Source organism: Stegostoma tigrinum, chromosome 18 (genome assembly GCF_030684315.1).
Source record: "Stegostoma tigrinum isolate sSteTig4 chromosome 18, sSteTig4.hap1, whole genome shotgun sequence".
NCBI classification, from domain to species: domain Eukaryota; kingdom Metazoa; phylum Chordata; class Chondrichthyes; order Orectolobiformes; family Stegostomatidae; genus Stegostoma; species Stegostoma tigrinum.
Genome location: NC_081371.1, coordinates 40,795,553 through 40,808,799, shown reverse-complemented (window position 1 = coordinate 40,808,799; position 13,247 = coordinate 40,795,553). Strand labels below are relative to the sequence as shown.

The 13,247-nt window shown below is 43.7% G+C and overlaps 1 protein-coding gene across 3 annotated transcripts in view; it reads left to right on the top strand.

Annotated features, from left to right (window-relative positions):
• Positions 1 to 13,247, top strand: part of LOC125460951 (uncharacterized) — a 109,910-nt gene that overhangs the window by 27,959 nt on the left and 68,704 nt on the right. For all 3 annotated transcript variants that reach the window (XM_048549192.2, XM_048549191.2, XM_048549190.2), the window contains one exon: positions 3,977 to 4,115. In XM_048549192.2, coding sequence (XP_048405149.1) covers positions 3,977 to 4,115 — 139 coding nt within the window. The remainder of the gene's footprint in view (positions 1 to 3,976; positions 4,116 to 13,247) is intronic.

Sequence of the window (13,247 nt, the reverse complement as noted above, 5' to 3'; positions counted from 1 at the left end):
AATAATCTTTGTTCTACACTGCTGTGTATACAACTAAGGCTTCACTAACTCTTCTGCAACTTTAGGACAGGCTGGTATGGTGGCCTCCTCTGTTAGTCCTGAGAGAAGAAAACATTGCACCTCTGCACTACCTCATCCAGCAGAACCCCCAGGTGACTGCCTGCCAAGCGGGGTGCAAATTTTCCTTTCTCTGCCATATCTGTGGCAGATGTCAGGAACTGGGCAGCTCTGCACTGACAATGTTTGTCTGGCTGCTCACCAGACTTTTAAAAATGGCACACAGTGATGCTGATCCATTCTGGGATATCCCAACAGCAGAGAGTAGTACCAGATACAGGCAAGTTGTAGAATCAGGCTAGAATTGGGCAAGAATGGTGCCGTAGGAGTAGGCTAGGTAATTAATGAAGCAAATTTGTTCAGATGTGACAGGAAAACCTGTCAGGCCTCATGGAGAGAAACCCTACATGAAACCTAATTGACATAGCCAAAAAACACATGATTCATCCCGTGTCTTGAAATCATTTTAAGGCAGAGATTGGTGACGTCTTGATTAACAAGGGGTCAAATATTATCATGGGCAGTGGGAATTTGAAATGATCAAATGAGCCATCACCTTATTGAATGACAGAGCAGGCTCAAGAAGCCAAGTGGCTCATTCCTGCTCCTACTTCATACATTTTTGTATTGTTCATTTGTGAAGATGGTTAGTATTACAGGGTTGTTAAACATTCTGCTAATTAAACATCTGAATAATTCTGTGCCAGTAGGACTTGTTCCAAGATGTGGAATCTACAAACTTATTTCTATGAAATGATGCATGGATTAGTAAAATAAAATTTGTCTTTTATATACTGCATATGTCAAACAATACTTTCTGTTCCTGCTATTTTCATTCCATTGCTTGTTACACCTGGGTGTCATGCTTAAATTTGTTGGTGGTGAATTTCCATAAGAGATCTTCTAATTGTTCACACTGAAAATCTGCTGATACCGTGGAGAAATGCTGTAAGTAGTTTATATGCTGTTTCTCCAGCGTGTCCACTTCTGGCAAAAGGACAATGGATGATCAGAAAAATAACCACCCAAATTGTAACCTGCTGTTCCTTATTTTGTTTACTGCGGGCTTATACTTACCACATGACTGGCTGCAGATCCATGACCTTCTGAGCTCTTAAAATGTAATACCAAGTGGGATGATGTTGTTTTCCACAACAATTGGGTTACTTGTCCAATATCAACTTATGCTGTCTCTCACTCGTTCCATCAGCATTTTCTTCCTACCTTTTCCTGTTGTAGCTATCCTGATTTTCCTATATGAATCACATTCCTAATTTTCCCAAATCCTTTGATATCTCCAATAGCACTAGTCCATAAACCATCACCAATGTGGTCAAAACCCAACATTCCCCTGAATGAAATCCCAAGTCTGACCATTTTCTTCACTCATAGCCCTAAATTCCAGCATTCACTCTGCTGATCTCTCATCCCATTGTCAGATTTTCAACAAAAGAAACCCTTCTGTGTCAAAGATTGCTTGCCTCTACTTGTTACTGTCTACTTGATTCCTTTCTGAATATTTACACATCCAGATAAATACCTCTCCAACACTTAACAACTGCCAATCCCTATGCTTTTGCACCCAAAAATCTCCCTCCCACCAAAGCCACAAACTAACACTTCACTTCCAACACACTGTTCGCAATGGAAGTTCCTTTCACATTTGGGGTTGATATCAGAGTAGTTATATTGCCACTCTAATAACTCAGAGGCCTTTGCTAATGAGCCAGAAATCTGAGATCAGATCTCACCATAACAACTAGGAAACTTAAATTCAGATAAATAAATTAGGAATGAAAAGCAAGTAAACAATAATGATGATCACGAAACTAGTGGTTACGTCCAAAAACCCAACTGGTTCATTAATGTCCATGAGAAATGAAAAATCTGCAAATTTTATGCAGTATCACAGTGTGGAAGAATGTTAACTACCCAGAAACAGACTTGCAGTATTTTTATTTGCAGTGTCCTGAGGCCATACTTTAAGAGTCCTAAGGTGTCTGATGGTCAATTAAGATAGTTTTGCCCAGTATGCCAACATAACATGAATTATTAAGAAAAAATTCCCACAAAATTACACAATGACAACCTTTACAATCAATCCAGATTCCTCTGCTTTTCCAAAGACCTTGTATGTCACATAGATAGATAATAGATCAGGTATCAAAGTCATGCTATGTTATGGCCTCTTCCAGAGTCATAAAATCGTACAGCACGGAAACAGACCCTTCAGTCCAACATGTCTGCGCCAATCAGATATTTCGATATGCAGTTGCATTTGCCAGCATTTGGCCCATATCACTCTAAACCCTTCCTATTCATAGATGCATCCAGGTGTCTTTTACATGTACCTGCCTCCACAACTTACTCTGGCAGCTCATTCCATACATGTACCACCCTCTCTGTGAAACAATTACCCATCCGTCTCTTTTAAAATCTCTCCCTCTCACCTTAAACCTATGCTCTCTAGTCTTGGATCCTCCACTCAAGGAAGACAACCTTGGCTATTCACCCTATCCACCTTAAAAGATCACCTGTCAGCCTCCGAAGTTCTAGGCCCAGGCTATTCAACATCTTCCTGTAACTGTAACCCTAACCCTCCAGAGTCAGCAACATCCTTGTGAATCTTTTCTGCATCCTCACAGGTTTAACAACACCTTTCTTTCTGAAAGGTGGCCAGCATTGTATGGAGTATTCTAAAAGTGGCTTCCCCAATGTCCTGTACAGCCACAACATAACTTCCTAGCTCCTGTGCTCAATGTTCTGACCAATGAAGGCAAGCATGCCAAATGCCACCTTCACCACCTTGTCTATCTGTGATTCCACTTTCAAGGAACTAGATACCCTCATCCCTGGTCTCTTTGTTTGGCAATAGCCCCTGGGGCTCTACCATTAATTGTATAAAGTTCTGCCCTGGTTTACCCTACTAAATTGCAACATCTCACATTTATCTAAATGAAACTCCATCTGCCACTTCTCAGCCATTGATCCATCGGATCAAGATAACATTGTATTATGAGACAATTTTTTCCGTTGTCCACTACAGTGCCTGTGTTGTTGTCATCTGCAAACCATACCTCTGATATTCACATCCAAATCTGAATATAAATGATGAAAAGCGGTGGATCTAACAGTGATCTTTGTGACACACCACAATCTGAAAAGCAATCCTCTATCACCACCTTCTGTCTATAACATTAAAGCCAATTTTGTATCTAATTGGCTAGCTTCCCTTTGGATCCCAGGTGATCTAACCTTATTAACCAGTCTACCATGTGGAACCATGTCAAATGTTTTGCTGAAGTCCACATGACAACTTCTACCATTCTGCCTTCAACAACCTTCTTTGTCACTTCTTCAAAAATCTCAAACAAGTTAGGGAGTCATGATTTCCCATACACAAAGTCATGTTGACTATCCCTAATTACTTTCCAAATGCATGTAAATCGTGTCCCTCAGAATCTCCTCTAACAACTTACTCACCACTTAAGCAGGGTTCACTGGTCCATCGTTCCCTGGCTTCTTCTTACAGCCTTTCTTAAGTAATGGCACCAAATTAGCCTTCTGGCACTTCACCAGTGGCTGTTGATGATACAAATGCTACTCATTTACAAGTTATTTGCAATCTGGACCATCTTGCCTACTTCTTTTAGCAGAATAACAATTCAGGCCACTGATTCATATTGATTTGTCTTCAAGTGAATTTCTACAATTGCACTTCTTAGAGATTTCTTGTAAAAGCATGATTAGATTTTCTGTAAGAGAAGGAAAAGATTTTCTGGTGTTTTTCTGCAATTATTTGAGCAATTATAAAAAAAAATACGTTATTTAGCAGAGAATGACATATGTGGTAAATTCCACAACCAATGGGACAGAAAGTTTGTCATTATTTAATCGAAAATTAATCATTGTATTGCAGAATTGAGCTGGCTTCATGCTTCATATGATGTGCCATTCTGCCAGAATTGGAGTGAGCTTGCTTACAAGGTACAAAAAAAGACAAAGGAGTCTATTTCTCGGAAATTGATAGAGCTGTTTGAGACAGTTGTTGTACCGAGGTAATGAATTATAAACTTCACCTTCTACAATTAATGTGTTTTCCTGACAGTTAATTACTTACAAATGCATTACTCATTTGCCCCTGCAACTTGTTTGTAATTTTGTGATGTTCACCATTTGCAAAAGGGCAATTGTGTGACCCACTCTATGTGATGGACGAGTAGTGCCATGTCAAAATGAATATACTGGATTGCGTTTATGCAAAAGCATCCTCCTATGCAGCAGCTGGTGGTTTTGTAGCTTTCAGTGGGCTTGAATCAGCACAGGGACTAGTTCAGTTTCTGTCTAAATACTCAGTATTCTATGTGAGGAATAACATCAATCACCAATCCATTCTCTTACAAAGATATTCTGCCCATTTCTTTATGCTCCCTCATCTGATAAGAAATCAGTTCCAATTCAGTCAGGATCAGGATTTTTTGATCCTGCTAGAGTCATGGATTGGGCAGTCTAATGAAGTTTCAAGATTACATTCTTGCGTAATTTGTCTAAGCATCTGTTATGCAAATATGCTTGCAGTGAATTCTTATCTTTTACAATGGGACTGCACAATCCACTCATTACAGAACATGGAGTGGATGTAAAAGGAAGCAAAGGAGGAGATTTCTAGTTCACAGCCCCAGGCATAAAACTAATAATATGAATTTGATATTGCTCAATTTGCATGTCCATTTAAGTGTACTCCTAAAAAGAATTGGAGCTGTTTTGTGGGATTTCCATAACGTCATTTCATTTTTGGAAGTGTTTGTTCAGAAAGTCTGGAGAATTTTCATAATAACACAAGGATCTGAATAGCTATTCTTGGAAAGCAAGCTTTCACTTCATCTCAAGCAGTGACAAGGCATCCAGTTGTATTGTTATAGAGTGCATACTGATTGGTAACTTCATGTGAAATGAATGAGGAGGAATGGTTTTTAAAAGTGCTCAATTCATTGTACTTAATGACTAAGGCACTTCAAAATGAAGCTTGGCATGCCAGGGAGATAATTAGTGGAAGAACCAACAATACTCCTGACAGTGACTAAGAAAAACTGGCCAATGTCAGGTATCAATGCCTATTTTATTAGAAGGACCCCTGCAGCCTCCCTTCAATATGCAACCTTCCCTGAAAGGCATTGTGTGGTGTAGTCATAATGTCACCACCTTTGAGCCTGGAGGCCCTGGCTCAAGTCCCACCTGCTCCAGGAGTGTGTACTAACATCCATGAACAGATTGGTTGGACAAAATCCACTGGCAGTCGAGTCACCAGTAGTCTCACTGTCCCTTCTCAGGGAGTTTGGGTATCATTTACAGAATCAGGCAAGTTGCTGCCTAAAGAGGTAGCAAACTGATACATTGGCTAACAAAGAAAGACATTTTAAGATTCTTTCTCATTTTCATGTGGATCTGGACCAACAGTCTAAACAATATTCAGTGGGATGTAGTGCTGTAGTGGTAATATCACTGGGCTAGTAATCTAGAGTACCAGGTGAATGAGCTGATGATGTGTTCAAATCCTGCCGATGGCAGAAAGTTAAAATCTGCTCTAACGATGAGTGTATAACCTCTGTCAATTGTTATAAACTCATCTGATTCATTAAGGCCCTTAGGGAAGGAAATCTGCCTCCTATATTTAAATAATCTTCTGTGTGTAGAACTTCAGCATATCATTCTGCCATGTGCTTTAGTTGTAAGTTGCAATTAAAGACTTATGCTCTGTTGAAGTATGTGCATGCATGATAAGTATAGCAGGTTGACAGGCAACACAATGGTGTAAAATGCTTCATCCATAAACCTGTGGTTGATTGCCTTGGTAACTAGTTACGGTCTTTAGCTATTGTTCAACGTTTCCCCAGCTCCACACTGTAGGTCCTGTAGTGCTGAACCTGGGTGATGACAAGAGTGTCCGAAGAGAGAGCATTTTGCCGCAGCAGCATTTCTAGTTCACTATCCATTAAATGGCTTCATATGATTCTGACGGGTCTGCATTTCATGCTTTCCCTTATTCTCTTCCCCTATTGACAAGACTCTGAGTTAAAAATGTTTTGATCCCCAACATCATTTTGCTGATTTTAGTTTTTACACACAGTAGTTTTGGACAGATTTGTAGTACTTTCCCTTTCACTTGCAGCTGTTTATTATTAAAAAGGCTACATCACTTTATTGTAGCAAAACTAGATATTTGCCATCCCATTGTGCAGGCTGTCAGTAGAGTGCCCTGCAAGGGGACAGCCCTGAGCCCAGCTATGTGCACTATTAAATAAAGGAGTTAAAGTGCAAAGTTCCCAGCACAACATTTATTCTCAACGGCATGAGCTTTGGAAAATTAGTCCATAAATTACTGCTATTTGTTTCATAGAGCAGTAAAAAATTACAGTCCAGATATTGAAAATTGAGTAGAGTCAGGAGGTATTTTTGTGTACCAAACAGGGACTTCTTTTAGAGATAATGGGAACTGCAGATGCTGGAGAATTCCAAGATAATAAAATGTGAGGCTGGATGAACACAGCAGGCCAAGCAGCATCTCAGGAGCACAAAAGCTGACGTTTCGGGCCTAGACCCTTCATCAGAGAAGGGGATGGGGAGAGGGAGCTGGAATAAATAGGGAGAGAGGGGGAGGCGGACCGAAGATGGAGAGTAAAGAAGATAGGTGGAGAGAGTATAGGTGGGGAGGTAGGGAGGGGATAGGTCAGTCCAGGGAAGACGGACAGGTCAAGGAGGTGGGATGAGGTTAGTAGGTAGCTGGGGGTGCGGCTTGGTGTGGGAGGAAGGGATGGGTGAGAGGAAGAACCGGTTAGGGAGGCAGAGACAGGTTGGACTGGTTTTGGGATGCAGTGGGTGGGGGGGAAGAGCTGGGCTGGTTGTGTGGTGCAGCGGGGGGAAGGGACGAACTAGGCTGGTTTAGGGATGCAGTAGGGGAAGGGGAGATTTTGAAACTGGTGAAGTCCACATTGATACCATATGGCTGCAGGGTTCCCAGGCGGAATATGAGTTGCTGTTCCTGCAACCTTCGGGTGGCATCATTGTGGCAGTGCAGGAGGCCCATGATGGACATGTCATCTAGAGAATGGGAGGGGGAGTGGAAATGGTTTGCGACTGGGAGGTGCAGTTGTTTGTTGCGAACCGAACGGAGTTGTTCTGCAAAGCGGTCCCCAAGCCTCCGCTTGGTTTCCCCAATGTAGAGGAAGCCGCACCGGGTACAGTGGATGCAGTATACCACATTGACAGATGTGCAGGTGAACCTCTGCTTAATGTGGAATGTCATCTTGGGGCCTGGGATAGGGGTGAGGGAGGAGGTGTGGGGACAAGTGTAGCATTTCCTGCGGTTGCAGGGGAAGGTGCCGGGTGTGGTGGGGTTGGAGGGCAGTGTGGAGCGAACAAGGGAGTCACGGAGAGAGTGGTCTCTCTGGAAAGCAGACAGGGGAGGGGATGGAAAAATGTCTTGGGTGGTGGGGTCGGATTGTAAATTGCGAAAGTGTCGGAAGATGATGCGTTGTATCCGGAGGTTGGTAGGGTGGTGTGTGACTTCTTTTAAACAGTTCTTTTCCTTTTAAATGTCGGTGCTAGGTTTCATTAGGACGTGAAAATTGAAGGGTGAGTAAGCTTAAATTACAGTTGTGTGTCAGTGAGCAGCTGGTTGTTAAGTATCATTGGTAAAGGTCTGGTAATTGTTTCTCAGTCTCTCTCTACTCACTAAGTACATGCTGTATGAAGGGTTAAGATGGAATTTCAAAAGATGATACATTGAAAAAAAAGATTAAAATATGTTAACAGTGACAACAGCTAAAGTAAATAAAGATAAATAAAGAAATATTTTGCAAAAAAATCCAAAATTATGAAAATAATGGCATGATTTTCTGGTCAGCAGAAAGGCAAGGACGGTCACATTGACCAGAAAGTAAATCTCAACTAAATCTTTCTGATGACCTTTTCACACGTTTCACTGTACAGCAACTGATGGCCATGTTCTTTACTAGGGATTCACAGTACAAGGTTCACCGTGTACCCTGTTGTGAAACCTTGAGTAACAGTACACAGTTTTAGGGTTTCTGTACTAATCTGCTCATGTCAGACACCCTGAAGTTATGGTCAGTCTCAGAGACAGTGGTGCTGGATGCCGACAGCTCACTATCAATGACCACATATTTCCGGCCAAATTACAATACATACATGCAGTGGGAATGACATCCTTGACCACAAGATGGTGCTATTCTACACTTCAGTCCTATTATTCCCCATTCTTCGATGTTCTTATTTACAGTTTACAGGGAAGAACAAGATATTGTTGCAATAGTGCTCTGTGTTCATGATGTTATATATCAGCCATAGTGGAATTGAGGATATATTCTTGATGATTTGAAGACTCCCATCTCCTATATTCTATTTTCAACTGTGTTGAGACAAGGGTAATGCAGTAATCACATCCTCGAAAGCCTGATAAAATCAGAGAAAACATTAAAATGACCACTGGCAAATAAATTGTCATGACCAGTGATTAAAAGAAAAGATCCTTCTGCAGTGTGTGCAGGATTTGAGGTCAGCATTGGGAATAAAGCAAATATGCTGCATAAGATTGTATAAAACATAAGGTAATAGATAAGATACTGAATCATATAAAAAAACCAAAAGTATGGTGGATGCTGTAAATCAGGAAGAAAAACAAACTTGCTGGTAAAGCTCAGCAGGTCCGGCAGCATCTGTGGAGGAGAAAACAGAATTAACGTTTCAGGTCCAGTGACCCTTCCTCAGAACTGAGCCGTATGTTTCTTTCACTTTGACCAAGTTGCACTGAGTTTTTTTGGAGGGTTTTTGCTGCAAGATCTAATGGGTTTTCTCAGTGTTTATTATCAAACTCACCACATTTGTTATCTAGTCCACTCCTATGGCATCTGTCACATCTGATCTTGCCATTTCTGAAACAACTCACCACGCAGCAGATATCTGCCAAAAGACCAGCATCTCCAATTCTCAGAGACAAGTGCTGACAGTCTGAAGTTAGGTTACTCATCAAATGACGTAGTTGGAACGTAGTCAGAAGTCACATGACACCAGGTTATGGTCCGACATATTTATTTAAAATCATGAGCTTATGAAATACTGTTCCTTTGCCAGGTGGCTTCAAGTTGACTTCATCTGGCAAAGGAGCGGCACCCCAAAAGTTTGTGATTTTAAATAAGCTTGTTGGACTATAACCTGGCCTCATGTGACTTCTGACTGTGTCTACCCCTGTTGAACACTGACATCTCCACATCACAGTTGGAACATGGCAGAGAAGTTGAAGATGGCATTGAGATTCTCTGAAAGGGACCTGGAGATCCTGCTGGACAGGGTGGTGAAAAGGAGAGAAGTCCTTTTCCTGGAGGACTGGCAGAGGAGGCTGTGCCACCAGATCCTGCCAGCATGGTTCGGTGTTGTTATCCTGACTGGCATCATCTCCAGGTTGTGAAGAAATGGCCACCAATGCCACAAAAAGGTCAATGACCTTCTCAGCTGCATCTAGGCCAGTGCCACACATTTCTCTCTGATCCCTCACACTTACTGCACCCACTTCCCACCAAGGCTCATGCTCTGCCGCTCTCACTATTACATAAAACAATTTCCCTCACTCGTTCCCTGCCAACCTCCCACACCATTTAATCCACATTGCCCTCTGTGTTGCCTCCTCATTCCCTCAAAACACCTCACTAATTCACCCTCACATGGTCTAGCACTAACAGTCATGCCACCCACTGTTCCCTCACTCATTCTGCCCTTCCTGTCACTATAGGAGAAAACAGCATATAACAGGATAGAAAAAAGCTGGCTGTGCCTACAAGACACGAGAGAGAAACATGGCAATGGAGCCAGTGATTAGAAGTAGTGTGCAATGAATGAGACCTATAGTGTAGTTAATGGGGGAATGGCAGGAGAATGAAGAGTGATACTTCTTCAGTTTGGATGGGGGGGGAGGGTCCTCAGCCTTTGGCTCCTTACCCCCTACAAGATGACGACCAGGGATGTAAAAACATTGATATCCAACCTATTGAGTAAGCTCCACATTTCATTCCGCTGCCACTCTCCCATTAACTACACTGTCAGTCTCATTCATTGGACATTGGATCCAATGCCTTTTCCTGTCTTGAGTCTTGCAGGTTCAGGAGCCTCCCACAGTATCTATGGAGGAATATCCATCTCCCGCAGAAGCCACCCCCGGACGTCTGAGGACAATAGTACTGAGGCCTCAGAGAAACCATTGGAAAAACTGTACGCAGCATCTTTCAACACCAGACCAGCCCACATACTGACACCTTAGTGAGAACATTGTGTTCCCACACTCCTGAAGCCTAATCTGGCGAGCACCCCGCAGCAACAGATGGTAGACGAAGAAACATCCCTGACCAAGCAACTGCTCAGTCTAAGGCAGGAGAGGACCTTGTGGTTTTAACAAACAGGGATTGCACCCACAAGCACAGAGAGAAACAGGAAGAGCAGAAAGGCATCTGAGATGCAATGTCTCTCATTGCCCAGAAGCTGCATCAGTGCAGGGAATTATATAACAAACCAGCCAACTCTGTGGAGAGATTGGCAGCTGCTGGGAGGACCCAGCACCCTCAGAAGTTGCTGGAAATATACACAAACATTCTCTCCATCACCTCACCCACTGGTCTGCAGGACCAAAGTCATGGCAACAGGAAGAGGTGGGGAACCTTAACACTACACCATCTGTCCCTTCCTCACAAGGAGCCAGGCTAGTGCCAGGAAGCTCCCAGTTGGTGAAGGAGCCATGTACAGGCCCCTCTGTACTTTACATTCTAGAGGTGGCTGAACCCTCCACCTCCACCCTGCATGCCATCCCTGGACCCTTGGAAGTTCAGCCTGAGCATGGTCAACTCACCTTCAGTAGGAAGACCCTCACCATCTGTGAAATGTCGAGATGTAAACAATCTCAGGGCTTTACAAAACCTCCAGGATTAATGGGCTTCACTTCCAAGTAGGATCCTTTCCACCCAGCTGTGGAACAAGGAAGTACACTGAGACACAGTGTGAGGGAGAAAAAGAAGAAAGCCTACTGAGCACACTTTGGTGAAATGGGTGTCAATGGCTCTTACTTTATCCTCAGTTTATATATAAAGCATGTGTCTTAAACATACGTGTTGTTATTATTAATTCTGTGTAGGCCCAAAATGAATTGTCACGCCATCCAGCATCACTTCATGGCCACAGCTAAGGCTCAATGGATGAAGGTCTGCACTTAGAATCCACTGCACCATCTGGAAGCAGGGAAATCTATGTATACACAAGACATTGGGTCATATCAACACCTTTAGCTGTGCAACATATAGAGAGGGGAATTGCTACTTCAGGGAGTAGATAGCCTGCATGCCTGTGTGCTGTACATTCCATGTTCTTTCCCTTTTAAAACTCTATGATCAGTGATTGCAGTAGCCCTTTCTCTCGCAGGTTGAGTCACTTACCCATCCCCTCTAAGTCTCTTCCCAGCCATTTTCTTCCCCAATGCGCACTTTTGCTTTACATCATGCCGGAAGGTGATGGTGAGCCCTTAACATGACTAAACGTGCTGGTGAGCTCACAAATAGCAAAGTACCTTTCCTAGTAGTCCATCTCATAAAACCCACAGGATTCTCACTTTCCTAAGTTCACACTCAACTTGTCTACATGCACTTACATCTGGCTACTTTTCCTACCCAGTCCTTGCGTAGGCGTTGATCATACATGATGTGGTCATTCACTGCAACCACCTTGTAGCTGGGGTGTGCCCTGACCATGGATAACATCCCTTTCCCTCATTACCTCTTTCCCAGCCAAACTTCACCATATCGCTGTCTTGCAGATCCTGTTGCCACCCACTCTCTTTCACAATTTTATTCTAGCTTTTTCCAGAACCTGAAGGTCTCTTTCCTGAAGAGTAACCTGCTGAGGCTTAGTCCCACAGCACCATTTGTTCTTACACCCCTTTAACACAAATTACTCCCCTCTCTTATATTTTACAAACAGACTTGATGGACTGACCATGGCCATACTCCTTGACCGATTGACTAGGTAACCCTAAACACAACATGCCCAGACCCTTCGCTGGGACTTATCCATCTCCCTGACCATGTTAGCTTCAAACACCTAGTCTGGTTGCTATGGTACTAAAGGAGTGCCCATAACCCAGTCCTTGGACCGCAGAGGCAGATACCACTGACAAAGATCACGTCAGCCAGATACATTACCATGGCGGTCCCCTGGATTGTTACTGGAGGTTGCACTAGACTTAATCTGACTGCCAGGAGCCTTGATGGACTACTTCTGAAATAACTCTTCAGAGGCCAGTATCCCATCATCGAGTCACCCTTTATTTACACATGGAGAGTCCTTGACAATGATTCAGCATCATCAGAGCCAGCTCTCAGAGACTGAACAGAAGCTCTGACAGAGATAATGGGAACTGCAGATGCTGGAGATTCCAAGATAATAAAATGTGAGGCTGGATGAACACAGCAGGCCAAGCAGCATCTCAGGAGCACAAAAGCTGACGTTTCGGGCCTGGACCCTTCATCAGAGAGGGGGATGGGGGGAGGGAACTGGAATAAATAGGGAGAGAGGGGGAGGCGGACCGAAGATGGAGAGTAAAGAAGATAGGTGGAGAGGGTGTAGGTGGGGAGGTAGGGAGGGGATAGGTCAGTCCAGGGAAGACGGACAGGTCAAGGAGGTGGGATGAGGTTAGTAGGTAGCTGGGGGTGCGGCTTGGGGTGGGAGGAAGGGATGGGTGAGAGGAAGAACCGGTTAGGGAGGCAGAGACAGGTTGGACTGGTTTTGGGATGCAGTGGGTGGGGGGGAAGGGCTGGGCTGGTTGTGTGGTGCAGTGGGGGGAGGGGATGAACTGGGCTGGTTTAGGGATGCAGTGGGGGAAGGGGAGATTTTGAAACTGGTGAAGTCCACATTGATACCATATGGCTGCAGGGTTCCCAGGCGGAATATGAGTTGCTGTTCCTGCAACCTTCGGGTGGCATCATTGTGGCAGTGCAGGAGGCCCATGATGGACATGTCATCAAGAGAATGGGAGGGGGAGTGGAAATGGTTTGCGACTGGGAGGTGCAGTTGTTTGTTGCGAACTGAGCGGAGGTGTTCTGCAAAGCGGTCCCCAAGCCTCCGCTTGGTTTCCCCAA